Genomic DNA, 19,676 nt, shown 5'->3' on the forward strand with positions numbered 1-19,676 from the left:
ACCGCTACATGCTCTGAATGTAGCGGGCGCTACCGCCACCGCTACACCCACTAGATTGTAGCGGGCGCTACCGCTACAGTAAAATGTAGCGCCGCTACATTAGCCGCTACAATGGCCAAAATTATTGGAAATCTCTAAATATTTATTGTTCTGATATTGGGATTTACTCGATCATAAACATTTAATGATAATAAAACATTTTTAAAACATATTCAATGCAACTTTATTGCAATTAACCCAACCGAACTAGTACGGGTTAGATACAGTGAATAAAAGTTAGTTATTTTTAAGTACATGTATTACCTTCCCTACATGGATGTTCATTTTAATCTGCCAATATCAAAAATTATCCACATATACATTTAAAAAATCAGTCTATTAGTGGAAAAAATGTGGATTATTTTTGAGATTGGTAGATTAAAGTAGACATCCATGTAGGGAAGGTGAAACATAAAAATGACTGTGTAAAAATAACTGTAAGCAAACTGAAACATGAAAAAATACCGGTAAATGGTAACTGCACATGGTTAACAACTTAACAAGTAACGGCTAACATGTTGACACTAGTAACAGGCTGAGGTTGACAACATTACACCGAAATCTTTCGTACAGTTTTATTCTGTAATTTATATTATGTATGTATCATGCTGGTTTTTAAATAATATTTAATACTATTGAATAAAATCTAAAGGCTTTATCTAGAAATGTAGTGGTAGCGCTGTTGCGGCAAAACCTCGTATCGCTACTTAAATATGTAGCGGGCGCTACCGCTATCGCTGCAATTGCTTAAATGTAGCGCCGCTACCGCTACCGCTACTGAAAATGTAGCTACTGCCCACCTCTGCCCATACGGGATGGGAACGTTGCGAAGATGAGTAGCGGTGTCAACGTTCCTTAGGCCGTTATACCTTTCGCCTGTTTCTAACATCGCAGAATATTCACAGCTTGTTGCGGAATCCGAACACGCGACTCGCTGCTCCAATTTTACTATTCTTAACCGCCCTGCCACCTCTCCGCTTTGACAAGAACTGTAGCAGGTAGCTGGGGTAGAACCACAACCCTCTGCTCCAGTCTTAAACTGTAACTGCTGGACCATCTTTGCAAGATTTTTAATTTTAAATAAAGTTATTTTTTTTACAATTTACTTTGCGGCTAATTGATCGGTTTCTGCTAATGCGGTATGTAGTACATAGATTCAACTCGGAGTTTCCTGCGTCTTCCTCGCAAGCGTACATGTTCGTTATTTCTTATTAAAGCATGCATTAATGCCATATTGACCATAAAGTATTCCTTCACAAATATCTGGCTCGTAGTCAAATCATATTCATTACAAGAAATTTGGCTGCATATGTTGTACTTTCTGGTATTGATGACGAAAGTTGCACGCGAAATTAAGCATTAATTGACAGGTAAGGGAGAGGTAACAAACATCTAAATGTAACAAGACAATACGCTATGCAGAGGTCGTATTTCTTCGACTATTTAGAATTGAATACAAATGTACTATCTCGGCGCAGTTTGTTTTTATTTTTGATGAACCAAGATTACAGCTATCTAGACATGAATGCTTTGTTATAGCATCGAAAATAACACGACGTTACATGAGTCACTTGCTCAATGTTATTTTTGCATACGATAAGGATCGAGAATGATCCTGCCGATGAGAACTGTGTTAGTCGTTTTACCCTTTAATCACCGAGGAATGCTAGCTCGTACATTGTTAGTTTTAGAGGTATTCTGCTCCGGTTTCCATATGTGGACGCTGCGATTGGGCTCGCTTAATGATAACAATGCCAAAGCTGCGTTGGGTTTGTATAACTATTATCTTAGCCAAAATTGCGAAATTAAAAATCAGACAGAGTGGTACCTATCAGACATAACACAATATATTCTCACTCGAGTGAGACGAATAATTCGTCAAGTCTTGTAAACTGTGAACATGATAGTTTCCCACGAAACTTTTCTTTAGAAAGAATAGAAGTGCCGGCGTTGACGAAATAGGCCAATGAGAAGCTAAATTGCAAAAAACGGAACGGGTGTCTGTTCGATATAGCTTCACGGTGTAATTAGATGGCACAGCCAAGGAAATGGAATATTAGCAAATTAACCGTATATATGACACAAGCCTATACTCTATGGTTCAAACAAAAAATAATAAGGACACTCGAGTCAGAAGCTTCCATTCATCTATACAGCTAAGATTACTATTTCTTTTAAAGTCAACCCTCCTCGTCCTGACATTGCGTCATTTGCGTACATCAGCTGAAGACACTCAAGTGTATCAATGACTCAGACGCTCAGTTACGACTCGGACAATTTTCATTCAATACACGAATGATTTGTTATTGTAAGAGAATTGCCGGCATGGAGCTCCTGACCACAGTTGGCATACGGACTGTGAAGGTTTAAATAATTTTATGCGGAGTTATCAACCAAAATTCAGCTCGTGACCAATTTTATCGGTAATTCTCTTTTGAAACTGCATTGATTTACCTCATAGCTCTCAAAATTATTAGACATAATGATAATAACCAATAATATTTGTTCGCACTCTCTTTATTGAAGACCATTTATGTCTGTCATTATGTTAAACGTGCGCTTAAAAAATAATAATAAAGCTACTACGGAAGCATGACTGTGCTGCGCGGTGCTTGGGTAGCAGAAACAACATTTACTACTCGAGTAAAGAGTAATTCATTTAAGTTCATTGAGGAAACTTAAAACTAAATTTCATTGGTTATACTAACACGCTGCAGCGTGTCGATCAGCGAACACCTGACAAGCGAATAGAACAGCCCATCTAAATCGGCATCTTAAATCCCACCATCACAAGATCCCTACTTATCATTTCCTACCGTCCTTACAATGGTTTCGGGTAAACAATATTTTACGGTGAAGGAAACTGCGGTCGACCGTAATTGATAAAACTTTTCGAAGCAAATCCGAACCTACTGAACACTTTGATCAAAATCAGAGCAATGTGAAAGTGTGAAACGATTGTATCACTAACTAAACTATTTAATTCCACGCCGTTCAAACCTGCAACCGTCAGATTGATTCAGTATCATGAAGCGCAGAACGGATTCATTATAAATTATTTTACACATTAAAACATCGAAGCATTATCGGCCTAACTTATCGGCTTAGCTGGTAAATATGCGAGTGATTTATCATTGAAACATAATTGTCAACATGACAATTTTGTACTAATGAGCTTCATAAGTACTGTTTGGCCGCGAAAGCTAAATACGGGAAGTAGAGGTTTCAAAATTTGTAAGGTTTTACACGTAGTTATTTGCTTCTCAAAATTTGCTTCATGGCTAATTAATCTTACTTTGCTAATTCTGAAGTGCCATTGGGTCACGATTTCTGTAGGCTCCATATCCTGTGTAAGAAAACCTTTTTTGCTTACGATTCTTCAAGCCTCGAATTAACAGTTTTTCATTACAGTTCAAATTCTAGTTCTTAGCCCGAAATTCTCGATTTGAAGCCCAAAATTTGGTCAATTTCATTGCAGTATAGTTTTGTTGATTTTCAAACAATTTGTGGTCCGAATTTTTTTGAAAGCCTAAAATTAATTGAAATTGCAGAACGATAATTCAAAGAAATTCAATATCTGCAACAAATTTTATATATACTACTGTGAGATATCAGATACCTTTTGGACACTTTTACGGCTGGACTTGTTGCGGGTTCCCAAGTTTCAGTGAGCTTAAAACCTAAACTAATGAACTCAGTTTGTTGAAATTTCGCTCGCATGTTCAATAGAACCTAACGGTGATTGTTTGTTTGAGATCTTTTCGTTTCTATTTCGCCTTAGTTTTCGAGTTTTTTGGTCATACGGCCTAAAATTTTGCAGTGAGCCACGTGCATCTTCTATACTGCTGAGAAGATTTGAACGAAACCTTGAATAAACATTCCTAGCCACCCAAAGGGGATGTTCAGGTTGTAAAAAAATAGTGTAATAACGCTTTCGTTCGCGACTTATACGGCTATACGGAGAAACGACAAGCATCTCTGAGGCCGATTGTCAAATTTGCAGCGAGCCTAAAACATGTCCCAAATCAACTAACGCAGCTCGATCAAACGTTCATTAGAGTAACGGTGATGTTTGGGTCATGAACATTTGTTCGATTTCGCCTTCGTTTCCAAGTTATGCGGTCCAAAATTCGCAGTGAGCCTAATATATAGTTACATATTGACATTGTATAGTTTTTTAATATAACGTGAAAAGGAAGGCTAAATCGGAAGACTGATCACGAACGAACATCACCGATAGGTCCTATTGAACACGTTGAAAAGTTTCATAGAGCTATGTTCATTACTTTAGTTTAGGCTCACAAAAACTTAGAGACCAGCCGCTAGTCCGGTCTTTTAGATTGGCATGTATAACCTTGATTTGATAAATTTTTCTTTATTTTTGTTATAGTATATTCCATTATTGCTACATTGACTGGAAAATTTTATTTTGATAAATGTGCCTTTATTTCCTCAGCCATTTCTTTCAGTTCACCATTAGTCTAAAACCAAACTCCTTGTTTATTGTCTATCAAGTTAAAAAAATGTATGCATGTCATTTGCTGGTCATTTCTTTATTATGACTTTAAATTTTAGGATAGTTTTTTCATAATTTGTGGATAAATTTAGGTAGCATAAGTACCTAGTAACTCGAAAATATGCCAATGATTGAATGAAAACAATATGAAGAGTGTAAGACTGTACAGTAATTTCGGCTTCGTCCATCCTCTGACAACAACTTATCATGTCCATCCAATTATCTAATCAATCATTTTCTTATATTTTACGCATTTATTTTTTATTATTATTTGTTTCTGAAACTTGACTGCGGTATCAGACGTACCACACAGCTTGTGATCTCTGTCAACGACTACGCACTTGTGCAAGATGGACAGACAATATTCACGTTTTAGAATGTCACAGCTGATCGCACATTTGGAAACAGGACACCTTATACGATAATAATATGATAAGGTAGCGAAAATATCGTTTAGGAAAAGTTAAACCCGTACATTTTTTTGAAAAATTGCTAATTTATTAAATCTCATCGCAAAAGTTTCTAAATAAAATTAAGAACTCAAAACTAGTTTTTCAAGCGCAATGTTTTGATTCGAGTGTGTGTATTATAGCGCGGCAGGTTGATTCAATATGGCGCTTGACAGTTCACAAGTGTTGTGCCAGGTACGTGACTCTACGCGGCTCTTGTGCTAGGAAAATGACGTGTCCTGGAAAAATTGGGAGTCTTGTCCTAATAGAGAATAGTTGAGCACATTCCATAAAAACTGACTTCAAGATTAGTGTTTTCACACTGTAAAGTGCGGAATCATTATTAATATAGCTTACAATTTTCTTCAACTTTTAGTTTTAAGTAGGCCAATGTTCTCGCTGCCCTGTTTTTCCGCAAGCACCGATTACAGTTACTCAGTTACACTACATAGGAAGTTGTTTGGCGTGATCGCAAACTCAACGAATGAAATATTTTTGACTCAAGGTGAAAATTCGAAGAAAACTGCTTTCTGCTATTACTACCAATAAGATGAACAAAATAAATCTGTTATGTCAGTTTATTTCCAGCAGGATTAAAAACAAGTTTGACGATGAATCACCTCTTTAGGTAGGTATATCATATTATGTTACTACCTGTCTTCTCTAGTAATATGCAGAATAATAATATAATGCTGGCTATCACTCATCCAAATTCCAAATAGCTTTAGATTTAGTCAAGGTGAGATTTTTTCTTCTAAAGTACATTCATTATGGCTTTCATTTTATTTCAAATAATTAAAAAACATGATGGTGGCAATTGGCAAACCAGAGATTTTTTTTAGAATCAGTTCAATTTTAATTTCCCTATGACCCTATCTCCTACTCAAAATTTAAACTGATACTTATTAGCCTATCTGCATCTGGTGTATAATAATTCTGGATTTCTGGTATGGTACCGTAAAATGGGGTAACTTAGACCACTTTTTTTCTTATAAATGATGCCATTTTCTTACTAGCAAAATTAAACTTGAATTGAAACATGCAAAATACAGGTCCATACTCTAGCTTCACTCACCATAAATTGCTGGCTCCTGCCTCTCATAGTCTTTATGTAATTTCAAAAAAAGTGATGGTCTTTGTTACCCCAGCTCTTGGGGTAACTTAGACCGGGTGGTAAAATCAATTATTTTTTTTGGTAAAATAACTCCAAATAACTCTAGGTTTTGGTGCATTGTAGTAGAACTCTTCTCGTTACATATGCAAATGACAAACTTGAGGAAAGTGTCATAGTTTGCAAATGGGGGGCGCCACCCCATAATGAGGGAAATGTGACTACCTAATGGCAGTCCTGATGGGGTAATATTGACTGGCTTGGATATTAAGTTAAAATTACCATATATAAGACTCTGTAGAGCCTGAAACATAAAGAAAAAACATAAATAGGCTGTTAAACATAAAATATGTTATATATGGTAATTTTATATTAACTTCCAAGCTGGTCTATGTTACCCCATCAGGGCTGACATTAGGTGGTCTAAGTTACCCCATTTGGGGGCGGCACCCCCCATTTGCAAACTATGACACTTTCCTAAAATTTGTCATTTGCATATGTAACTAGAAGAGTTCTACTACAATGCATAAAAAACCTGGAGTCATTTAACCAAAAAATAAAAAAATGGAGTGGGTACTCTGACAGGCTTTAAATAATAGCTTTTTTTCATGGGTCACATTTTTAATTTTTTAACCTATTAGATATGCAAACTTTTTAAATCTTTCTATTGTGTAATGTAGCCTCAGTATTAGGCCTTTAATGCCCATTGACAAAATTTTTCTATGTCAAATAGTTTTTGAGTTGTGGGGGTTTTTGTAAAAAAAGGAAAAGTGGTCTAAGTTACCCCGCCAGTCTAAGTTACCCCATTTTACAGTATCCATTCTAAACATCACTTGGTAAAGGCTAGAAAGATGTGGTTCAGTTTTGTTTATAAAATAGATTCTTTCTATTAAACGCTGACAACTTAAGTGCTGCTGGCAAAGTTAGTGGCATCTGGCCACTAATAATCTAAATAGCAGTAGATTTCACATAATAATTTCTTGGTGGCAAAGCAGAGAATTATTTTAAAATTTTTAGTTCATTTATGAGTCCACACACCACATCAGCTTAGAAGCAAAATTGAGATATATGAAATTCATGCAAAAGATGATTAAAATATTTCTAGAAAAAAATTAATTTGATTACGGAAAAAAGACTATGAACAACGTGAGATAACAGAAGTAAATGATCATAAACCGAAAATGTTAGTAAATATAAAAAAATAGACGTTTCACCAAGAACCAGGTCGTAACTCTGTTTATGTCCTGGACTCATCATAATAATGAGTCCAAATCTGTCCAATAAGTGGACCAGTAAACTTAACTGGTCCCATAGTCAGGATGATGTGCCAGGTGCGCGGGAATTTATATTGTCATTTTAATGACCTGCGCGGTGCGCCGTACTATGCCGGTAAAAAAAATGCGCCGTGCGCCGACAGCGCCATACTTTTAGAAAGCTAAAATAGTTTAAATATGGACGCGCGGCAATGCAAATTATGTAATCACATTGACCGTACATACAAACGTGTATCCGCACTGTGTTGTGGTTGGATACGAGTTAACTAGATTGCTACCGCGTCAACTCAGGACTCAGGTTCTAAGTGTCAGCACAGTAATGAATATTCATTCATAGATCACAATTCAATCAGACATGAATTACAGAACTAAAGAAGGCAACATGGCTTTAGATGTGCCATCGGTGCCTTCTAATGAATGACTGGACTGGTTGCGGCAAGTAGGGTATGAACCTGCATGTCAACAGTACGATCCTGCGTGCCAATGTTGTGACTACATTTACATTACCGACATCCTCCTGGCCGGCAAAATCGACACAATCAATACCTAATAACAATGCGCGTAAATGGACTATACAAATTAGGTCAATATGGCATAATTACAGAGCGTAATTATGCTATGTTATACATAATATGAATATATATATTTGCAAGATAAGTCAATGGTCTGTCATTTATTTTTGCTTCATTTGAGCAATAATGGTTTCCAAATCTGGGTGCATTATGTTATGTCATGTGTACTTTGAATGTGCAAAAATTATAACTATCATATGAAAATTGTTACGTAGGTTATCATAGCACGAATCACAATAGAGTATCAAGATTGCAGCTCTGCCACCAGCCTTCATTGAATTATCCCGCCTTTTTTCTAAAATTCAATAATCTCTCTTCCAGCAAAGTTTGCGAAATTCATTAGCTGCATAAAATACTCTCTGCTGTGGTGTTCAAGTTCCCGTTGACATGAAAACTTGCGGTAAACTTGCGGTTCCAAAAATGGCGGGAAAGCTCTAATCGCGCCGCTCTGAAGGCAATTCATATAAATAATAATAAAATTCACGCCTACACTGGAGGAAGTTCAAACTTCAGAGGTGGAACTAAATGCAGTAAATTTGCAGTAAGTCAGAAAATACCAGAAAAATACCAGATTTAGGCATATATACAAGATCTAAAATATTCACACCAGACACCTCTTGAAAATACCAGATTTGTGAAATCTGGTATAGAAATATACCATCTGGCAATGCTGGTTCAGCGTTACTTGAAATCATCTACAGACGATGTTGCCATTCCATTCAGATGAAAACTGTGTCTAAATCAGAACTGTGTCGGACGGTTCCGCGGCCCGTGCTGAGTGCTGCGCGGCGCAGAATCAATGACCGTGATTTGCACAAACGTCTGCGCGAAAAAATATAATTAGATTGATTTACGCGATAAATTTCCCCGTTTATATACATCTTCCTGAGTGTGGAACTGGTCTACTTTGAGCAAATTGAGCCAGAGGGTCTGTGCAGCAAGGTATGGGGTTACTTTAATACATGAGATGCCAATTGCCAAGCCCATAAATCTTCCTACCATTTAGCAATCAGCTCCAATATTTTGGCTCAGTCATAGTATTGTTACATTTTATTGAGTCAAATTTGTAGACTCACAATGTTTGCTAAAATGAATATTGAATATTTGTTGTTCATAACTTCATAGTGCTTCCAAAATTGGTAATTCATTTCTTTTTTTCTCAGTACAACTGCAATTAGTACTGAATTGATGATATGTATATACTATATACATTATATACCTTAACAATGTTATTTGAAAGGGACCAAATGATTTATTTCATATACTGCACCATCATTTGATTGCATATCAAATTGTGGTACATTGAAGGTAAAATTTTATTTTTTATATATAAATAATGTATGGTGAAGGTGAGAAGCCATTGTCCAAATGTTCAAGTTCATGTTCAAAATCAATGTTACTGTAATATATTTAAATAAAACAAATGAAAAAAATTTAAAACCACATTTTCTCAACGGACAAAAAAGAAAAACCTTTACTCTTACATAACATTTAAGTTGTGTAAAATGTTTTGTAATGTTATGTAAGAGTAAATGTTTTTCTTTTTTGTCCATTAAGAAAACGTGGTTGTTAAAAGTTTTTTTATTTGTTTTATTTCACCATTTTTAGTTATGAAAAAAACAGAAAAACATGGTTTTTAAAAATATTTTTTATATTTATTTATTTTCTACTTTTTAGTTAGCAATTTTAGCAATTCAAATCAATTTCCAGGGTTGGCAAGTATGGATGTTCGAGAAAAACATCAATTCCAAACCGTGAATTTTTAGTGTTTTTTTTTATTGAAAAATATTTGTTTTGTTAGAAGTGCTTCAAATTAAGGTTTGAACTTTTGATGACAGACAGACGCAAAACGAAGTCAAGAAAAATGTGGTAATTTAGTCTAACCCTAACTTTTACTGCTTGATTCGGATGTATTAACATGTTGGCTGCTCCTCCTAATTTTGATTGTTTTTTCAGATGTTATTTATACATTTAACCTACAGCAAAAATCTGATAGGAAGACATAGCAGAGCCTGTGCTGATATTTGTTGGGTGATCACCAAGTGATGTTGGAAACTTCAGCGTACAAGGAGACTTCAGATGTCAAGAGCAGCTCTGCCTCTGCTGCCTTTTCTGTGATCAGCCTGGCTTTGCTGTAGGAGCTGTGCGCTCTTACTGCTGCTGGTGCCACTCACCTGCTGCACACCATGGCATTTAATGAAGTGAGTGTCAAACGTGTTACCTACACTTCTTAGAGCTATTCAAGTGGTGCATGTGCACTGAGAATTTTTGTTTCGTCCCTCAACACTTACAAACTGACCTCTCAGGAATTTTTTCATGAGAAAGGTAAACTTATATATATTATTGAAATTTAGTGTAAAAAATCAGGTATATATATACTTCGTTATTTTAAATGATAATATAATAAATTTGCATTTATTTGATAATAAATTCAAAATGAAAAATTTATACAACAATGGGAAGAGAAAAATTCAAAGTTTTTTTTTAGCCTATTCAAATGTGTAATTATCTGCCCCATTAGCATCTTGATGTCCCAAACTTATTGAATTAGTCACTTCCCAAACATTGGGTAGGATGCATAGGAAATGAAGCTCTGGCTCTACACTTTGGCCACCGAGATCACCTGATCTCACCCCATGTGACTAATTTCTTATGGGTTACGCCAAGGAAGCTGTTTACGTCCCGCCTCTACCAGCAACTCTGTTTACGTCCCGCCTCTACAAGCAACTCTGTTTACGTCCCGCCTCTACCAGCAACTCTGTTTACGCCCCGCCTCTACCAGCAACTCTCTGTTTACCTCCCGCCTCTACCAGCAACTCTATTTTTGTCCTGCCTCTACTAGCAACTCTGTTTACGTCCCGCCTCTACCAGCAACTCTGTTTACGTCCCGCCTCTACCAGCAACTCTGTTTACGTCCCGCCTCTACCAGCAACTCTGTTTACGTCCCGCCTCTACCAGCAACTCTGTTTACGTCCGGCCTCTACCAGCAACTCTGTTTACGTCCGGCCTCTACCAGCAACTCTGTTTACGTCCCGTCTCTACCAGCAGCGCTATTTACGTCACGCCTTTACCAGCAACTCTGTTTATGTCCCGTCTCTACCAGCAATTCTGTTTACGTCCCGCCTCTACCAGCAGCTCTATTTCTGTCACGCCTCTACCAGCAACTCTGTTTACGTCCCGCCTCTACCAGTAACTCTGGTTGATCTGAAGAACCGTATCCCTGCTACGGTTCACTTGTAACAGATGATGTGCTTTCTTGCGTGTTGGGCAAGTTTGGCTACCGTTTAGATGTTAGAAGGGCATCACAAGGGGAACATATTGAACATTTATGATATATAAGAAAAGATTGAATCTTTCTCTTTCCATTGATGTATAAATTATTCGTTTTATATTTATACTTGAATAAATACAAATTTATTAGATTGGGTCCATCATTTAGATTTTAAAATAACTTTGCATATGTTTCTGAACTGAATTTCAAAGCCCTTTCTTTTCTGTTAGTACTCTGTGTGTACCAATAGCGCTCCTGAAAGAAATGTCTTTATGTGCAAACTCATAATTGCAATCCGGGAAAGTTATCATCATTAATGTATATACAAATATTCAGCCCAGTGTTGTTCTACTCAAGTGAGTGGTGTCTAAATCAAGTGTTTTCTCATTTTTTCTGTTAAAATATTTTTTAATTGGTTGGCCTGGAGATTTTCTTGCTTTCAGAAACTACTGGTTATCTATAATTATTTCCAAGGTGTGCATTTCATAGAAATGTGTGGTATCGGATATGACTGGTGCACTTGCTCCTACTTTTTGATCAATAATTATGTCCATCATTCATTTAAGATTCAATTATTAGTTATTAGTTAACCTGAAATGCCTATACCTACGCTGATGAACTACTGGTACCTCCTTACTTAATTCATTATTCATTCTTCTCAATATTAAAAGTAAAGAAAATCTGAATGCAATAGCTGGTACATCCTTGAGATTCTTCATATGTGTGTTTTCAAAACTTTTAGCAGTTTTATTTTGTGTTGCATAGGATAAAAAATATTTGAATTTAATTGAGATTCAATGAAATGTGAAATTCCAAATTTATTGTTATATTCAGAATTACATTATTCCAGTTAGCTGCATTACTAGGCTCAAGTGGTTGCCTCATAAAGGCTCATGTGGTTACTTAGGAAATTATAGACTAGCATAATAGGTAAATCTAGCCTGTATGTTATGCCTGTGTTCAGGTGAGTGTTTAGCTCAGGATTCTGTGTGCCTTGTGTTCAATTGTCATTATTCCTGTGTTATCAGTAGGTATTGGTTGCTCCTGTGTGAATACCAGCATTGGTTGCTCCTGTGTGATTACCAGCATTGGTTGCTCCTGTGTGATTACCAGCATTGGTTGCTCCTGTGTGAATACCAGCATTGGTTGCTCCTGTGTGATTACCAGCATTGGTTGCTCCTGTGTGAATACCAGCATTGGTTGCTCCTGTGTGAATACCAGCATTGGTTGCTCCTTTGTGTGAATACCAGCATTGGTACCTGGTCACTGGTGGAAATTATCAAACCTTCTGCACTATCTTTGCTCCATTTTTGACTACAGACGAAAGCTTCTGATAAAATAATTCTGCAGTCTAATTAATTTGTACTTGTTCATGTTCTATATTATGTAACAGTAGACTGGTACTATGCCAGATTCCTGTCCATAAATTTCAGTTAAACTATCTGATTTAATTAATACCTACCGCAAATATCAAGATGTGCCACACATGAGCAAGCTTGCCTAGTATAAGTGATCACATACAGAAGCAAAGAGTGTTCAGTAAATAGAGGAGTGAAGATAGGTCAGTTTGAATTTATCAAACTTGAATGCCACTTTGAGAACCTTTGTGGAAAAGCATTTCACTTTGCTGGAATACACGAACATTTTTGTTGGAGCCTCCTCAGATTGCTGAGTGAAATGAGGTGCGAAATTGAGAAGAGATTTTCCTTCGCCAATTCGACCACGCTTATGGGTGGATGTATATCATTAATGCATGTTTCAATGACCACTAGGTATATATTTCCTATGCCTGGCTCCAAATAGATATTGATGAATGTACTACTACCTATATGCTATGACGGAATTTTGATTTTCATTCAATTTTGTTTGCTTAGTAGATTTATTCTTATTTTTATTTTGTGTTAGAATCAGTGACTCAAATTTAGCTAATTTACATAGGAGGAATAAGCTAAAACGTTCGGCTATCAAAAATAAAAAAATGATTTAACCAGTCCCATACCCTGTTCAATCGTCAAGTCCCTATACCCCTACACCTTGCCAATGCGTCAACACGAGTCAAGCGTTATGTCCTCTGGTGCAAATTACCAAGAAAGCTACATAATGCAGAGCTTATCCCTGAGAGTGCAAAATTGGTTGGCAACTAGGACCAGATTGAAAACTATGAATCACTTTATGCACATTTATAGCTGCCTTCACGTCAATGGACTATATTTATTTTAATCGCGCCTTCTATTTCTTAGCTTTACCTGGACAATTTTGGTGTTGTGATCTTATAACTTAAACACACAGACTCGTATTATTTATTGTATTATATATATATCCCCACAATAGACATTTTGTTCTTACCAACACAGCTCCTCTCGTAGCACAGCTCTCTTCTCATGCCCACACAGCACCTCTCGTTGCACATGCCCCTTTTCATGCCCACACAGCACCTCTCGTAGTACATGCCCCTTTTCATGCCCACACAGCGCATGTCAAAGTCTTCCTATTAATTCAGGAAGCAAGGCGCTGTGCTGCGAGTTTCTATCCACTGCCATGATCACGCATTAATACCTTGAGGTGCACATGATCCTGCAACGCGATATGGTGCAGCCATGGCAGGTAGTTATTTCTGGGCCTCTTAGCAGCAAATTGCCATCGTGAATGCCGCTGGTTTTTTACGCTTCTAATGTTGTTATTGTTGTGAATTCCATCTTGTCCCTTCACTAGGTCATGACAGTGCCCCGGGATTCTAATTTATTTTGTTTCTTAGTTTATGATGTATGTTTTTAGATGCACCGCTAGCAGTTAGCATTACTTGATAGGTGAATATACTCCACATTTGAAAGCTCTCTGTGTAATAATTACCTGGGTACATAAGCTAACGGTAACCATTGCATGTTCTGCTTGATATTCATCCATTGTTTACTCGCGATTTATTGGTTGATCTTCTCATAAATTTTTCATTTCGAAGAATACCAATATATCTGCCTATTTTCTTCACAGGCTGTTGCAGACCCTCACAAGGAAGCTAAAATGGTGAGTATTGCAAGCCTCTTTCAAAAAAGTCGTTATTGTGTTGCATGACGGGCAGCTAAGGGGTTTGATTTTTGTAAATTACAATAATTGTGGCCTTTTAACCTGCAATCTTTTGAGGTTCACATGGAAAATCCCGCCTAGTCACAATAGAAAAGAAACGACTATCGGCAAGAAACTCATTGTACAGCTGGCCAGTGTATTTGTTCCTTTCTAGACATTCTGCTGCAGGAAAGACTGCTGTGAAGTTCAGTTCTGTTATTCGTGTGTGGCAGGATGTGTATTGTGCGATTTATTTTGTTAGAAGTGAAACAAGAAGTCCTGCAATCGTTTTTTATTTTTTTTATGTCCAGCACACAATCTTTTTTCTAGAGTCAGGCAATCAATAATCAAGAGAATAATCAATATTATTCTCTTACAAGTTGCATTAAGAATGTTATAAGGACAAATTACAATAGACGCGTATTTCAGTTTGAAAATGAAACTATAAAATTGATATTACAAACGTAACGAACCGCCTAGTCGTAATTAGCTACATAGTTAGGTAATGATTGGTCGTACTTCATCTCTCTGCTTTCGCCAGCAATTTAATTAAGATATTATTACTCGCATTGTCCTTTATGATTATCATGATCTAAATGTTACAGTCGCTTGCTCAATTTCTTGAACACTACAACCTATAAGTTTTTAATTCGTTTGCAAACCATGTATTAATTATATATATATTTTTTCTGGCATTCTCCCACCAGCCATGCATAATGTTTCCAAGCTATTGCATATAATAGAGCGTGATGGTTGATGCAGTTAAGTGTTGACTGTATTGATCACCCGCATGGCTCGCTCTGCTCCTGTCGGTGGCGTCTATAACAGCTTTGCAGTTACTCAGTACGCGTGCGGCCTGCTGCTTATTTAGCTAGAAGTTCTCAGCCGCGACGCAATCCACTGTCTGGATTATTCTGCCCCTTCTTTGTGTGTCTGTTAGCCACCGACGGGTAGTCTACGACTCTACGTGATTGTTAGCAGCTTGATTGGCTGTGTAGAGTCTGTCGGCAGCCCAGCTCACTGCCTACGAGTCTGTCGGCAGCCCAGCTCACTGCCTACGAGTCTGTCGGCAGCCCAGCTGACTGCCTACGAGTCTGTCGGCAGCCCAGCTGTCTGCCTACGAGTCTGTCGGCAGCCCAGCTGACTGCCTACGAGTCTGTCGGCAGCCCAGCTGACTGCCTACGAGTCTGTCGGCAGCCCAGCTGACTGCCTACGAGTCTGTACCTACGAGTCTGTTGGCAGTCCAGCTGACTGCCTACGAGTCTGTTGGCAGCCCAGCTGACTGCCTACGAGTCTGTCGGCAGTCCAGCTGACTGCCCACGAGTCTGTTGGCAGTCCAGCTGACTGCCTACGAGTCTGCCGGAAGCCCGGCTAAATCTTCAAATTTAGTTTTGCTCCAAAAAGATTGCGCCAAGAAATTTTACTTACTTATATCTCCAAAAAATTATTACGTTTTTTTTTCTTCCTATATTATTAGAACTTTTTTTTTCAGTATTGCGTCATTAATTGAATGTTATGATGCTGCCTGCTTTTGGCTAGCACTTGCCGAGTAAATTATTTGAGTTATGCTCGGCACGTGTGGCCTCTTCGCTTTCGTTGGCGGCGATGTAGAAAATTACAAACTTATTATTTTGCCGTCTTCCATTTAATTAATTTTTTGGTTGATTTTTCATAAGATTTTCATTTCGAAGAATAACAATATACTGAATTGAATAATTTCTGTGCTAGCCATGCATTTATATACGCGATGTCATTTCTTTTGTCAATAAAGCATATATAAGTGTTATTATAAAACAGCCGTGTTCAAGTGGTTAATGCGTATTGCTCATTCAATATTGAAATTCATTGTAGTCTATTGAGCTGAGTTCATATATTTTATTAAAAAATATTACATATTATATAAAATATATTTATATATATTTTTATAAAATATTATATTGCTATACAAATATCTGCAGCGGTTTCGCGACAGTTGACGGTTACATAATTTGTATTCGCTAAGTGTTCACTGCTTCTTTGTGTTCGGCGCGTCCTACAAGTGAACGAAATATTTCAGTTTCGAGCATGTAATTGATAATACGTCGTGTTAGGGATAAAACACGAAGTGATCTTATTTGACTTTAAGAAATGCAAAATAAACGTGACACTGGTTTAGTGATCAAGCAAATTGATGTGGAGTTGGGGAAGGTGCGGAAAAGAAACGTCGTCTTGGCCTGACCGTGGTACACCGGAGACTGAGTGAGGCCATGTAGTGCATTTTATCTAGCGATTAGCAGCTTATCAGATGTTCTATGGCATTCAGTGACTAGTGTACTTATTGCAGGCCTGGACAAGGCGTTCTTATGAAACGCTCGGCAGTGATAAGGTGTACCCACTAGCGAGTAAGTGACGGTGTCTATGTGCTCTACTTGTTGATGTAGGTATTATAGTGGAATATCGGCTCACTCTTCGCTTGGACATCACCATGCAACGCGTCACTAATGTAAGTCTTTCTTATCGTTCGCATTTTAATATGCCCATATACATAAGTAATGTGAGGAGTCTTCGTACGGTACCTACTGTGATCGAGTTGCTGCCGTCAATATATTTCTTTGTTACATTTCGTTATGGTTGAGGCGAACGGTCGATAACACACCAGGATACCAGCTGTGTTGTGTTGCATACAAAGAGCTTATGTGTTGGTGCTTGGTTGCATATGTATCGACGGCTATATTCTAACTGCTTACGTATACTGCTATTTTAGGGGAGAAATGCTGCCAGGCCTTTAGTTATAGCTGTATCGTTGCCGCTGGGTTCAAGTCGGTATTAATTTAAATATACCTACGCTATTGCGCCCGAGGATTAACGCGGCCTTAAAAGCGACCGCTTTAACGACGTTTGGTCTGCAGGATGATTTTGCAGGTTATATTGAGCCATGAATTCCATCGGTTGCCTGTTGTATTGACAAAAGCTACCCTCTAGTTATGCGTGCATTATTTACGTATCCGGTAGAGGCCATGTGCTTGAAACCGAATTTGGACCTTTGATAATTTTGGCACTTGACCGTTCATTCTGCTACAGAATAATGAACTTTAATACCAGTTAAACTCGATAACTGATGTCTATAGGATTGTAATACATATATTTACGGGTTCGACGATTCCTGCACACACACACATTATCGATTTTGTGTAAAATATGTAGAGTAAATTGGCATAACATTTGAAGATATAGGCTTGCATTCTAGATAAGGTCTTCTTGTTCGTCTATTTTTTTGTGACGAAACTGCTGCTAGATCGATGATAGATTCTCTATTCGTTACATTGTTATACCTGCTCTCGTGTAGATCAATGTTGCCTTTCATATCACTAATATTGGATTCTCCGCTGTTTGCTCGTCGATAATAATTCGTTGATAGAAATGTTTCTTTCCGTTTAGTGTTGCGTGAAGTTAATCCCTTGCGAAATGTTTCAAGCCACAATTGTTCGACTGTGTGATGTTAGTATCAGATAAGACTATCAGGAATGCCTGACTCACCAAGCGAGTACTCCGATTATTCCATAGCAAAGAATTATGCTAAAGACAAGCACGAGTTGGAAGTAGGCCGTGTCAATCTAAAATTTTCCGTCGAATAATGAACGTTGCTGTGTAGTCCCTTCTTTGTTTCCTAATCAATCATGTGCAAGTTTAAACGCAACTCCATGTGTGGCTCATACTTGCACGTGGGTTGATTTAGTTTCTTCGTTATTCCGTCGATCCTTGTAAATTGTATTCAATTTTCCTTGAATATTTTTCTAGTTGTCTTTAGCATCTCATTTATGATGAACCTCTCCTGGTGTTGGATACCGTTGTAGTAACTTATTGTTTATCATCTGTTAGTCAGTTTTACCATCCTAGTTGACAGTGTTACGTTGTTGCATTTCAATATTCTTAACGCATTACGTCATGAGCGTTAATGATCTGTCTGGCCGCTAGATCTTGCGTCTTGCTGTTGTATTATTAAGAAGAACTACTGAGGTCTAGAATGAGCGCACTTGCCAGAGGAAGTCGTCGCATGACTAAGACGGCGTGCCCAGTTCTATGATCCTCGCTATACCCTGACCTTGCCCAGTTCTCCTCCATCTCTCGCCCTCTGCTTCCTCCCGTACACCTCGTCTCGCTTTATTGTCCTGAGGCACTTTGCCGCCTCCGGCATCCTGCTATACCTACCAACCCGCGGTTGCCTGCCCGCTCATACTTTCTTGCTAAAGGGTTGAGCGACCTTCGTCTCCAGCGACCGTGGTGTGCATGAACTCGCTTCGCCATCTTGGCAACTCGTGCGTGTATTTCTGTTCGTTGATGTGATGTTGATCTTTTATACATGAGGGACTTACTGTTGATTAGTTACTGCTATTTTCTGCCTATCTCCCTGTTGAATTATTAGACGGTCGCATTACTTGTTTGGCCTCTTATTAGTTTCTATGGCCGTAAATGTAAAAAGTACATGTTATGTAACATGATTATTGTGTCTCGAATCTAATAGAACTATGCTGATATTTGATATATCTTGATAATTTTTCTCTCTTGAGTACACTGTTAGAAAAAACGGCGAAAAAACGGTCCCACCGGCATCCTAGTGGCCGGTCGCCCCGTGAAAATAAACTGTTTCGCCGTTTTTATCAGATGTTTTACGGATTTCTGGTGTTAAATTGGAATAAAAACGTGAAACGGTGTTTCTTTTCACGTGCCGACCGGCCACTGAAACGCCGGTATTATACCGTTAACGGTCCTTTTTCTAACAGTGTATCTTGTGGAGAGAAACGTCTCCTGCTCGAGTAGGACGAAGATTTTGTCTGAGTTGACCGACCGATAGAGAGACTGTGAACAGCTCCTGCAAGATCCTGGCACTTGACTGGCATTTCCTGCCGCGGCAGGCAAGACGTCCAGGAGTTTCCATCAATGTCCTGAGAATATTCTATTGAGATTCCTGTGAGTCTGGACTGGCATAATGTTGCTATACTTGATAAGAAGTGACTATAACAGACCGCTCCTTGTGTTCCATAGTTATCCGTTGGAAAGGAATAAAAAACCGTTCCAATTTCATACTGAATAAGTGCATAATTTTGATAGGAAACAAAATTGTACTTTGTGGAATATAATGTTTTCATTGTTGCTTTTTCTTCATATGCGATGCAATTCCGCTGCCCCATTGTATGCTTTTAAGTGTAAATGCGGATAACTTACGATTACTGGGATCATGAGTGGAAAAGATATCCAAGGAATGCTACTGGAAAGCAAGAGCATATGGAGCGCCAGTGACACTCGTACACTAGTCTGCGGTCACATTACAGTGAAGTTACGGCAAAATTTCATAAACGAGCGAGCATAATTGTGAAATAATTTAGCACGAGTATTGCCGAGAAATT

General features: G+C 38.0%; 1 protein-coding gene across 1 annotated transcript in view; it reads left to right on the plus strand.

Annotated features, from left to right (window-relative positions):
- The first annotated feature begins 5,174 nt into the window (after window positions 1-5,174).
- The window catches only part of LOC108667429 (serine/threonine-protein kinase 26), a 45,590-nt gene continuing 31,088 nt past the window's right edge, over window positions 5,175-19,676 (plus strand). The window contains exons 1-3 of the mRNA XM_018154453.2: window positions 5,175-5,199; window positions 9,918-10,162; window positions 14,221-14,253. Of these exons, the coding sequence (XP_018009942.1) occupies window positions 10,148-10,162; window positions 14,221-14,253 (48 nt within the window). The 5' untranslated portion in view covers window positions 5,175-5,199; window positions 9,918-10,147. The remainder of the gene's footprint in view (window positions 5,200-9,917; window positions 10,163-14,220; window positions 14,254-19,676) is intronic.

This window comes from Hyalella azteca, unplaced genomic scaffold (genome assembly GCF_000764305.2).
Source record: "Hyalella azteca isolate HAZT.00-mixed unplaced genomic scaffold, Hazt_2.0.2 contig3573, whole genome shotgun sequence".
NCBI classification, from domain to species: domain Eukaryota; kingdom Metazoa; phylum Arthropoda; class Malacostraca; order Amphipoda; family Hyalellidae; genus Hyalella; species Hyalella azteca.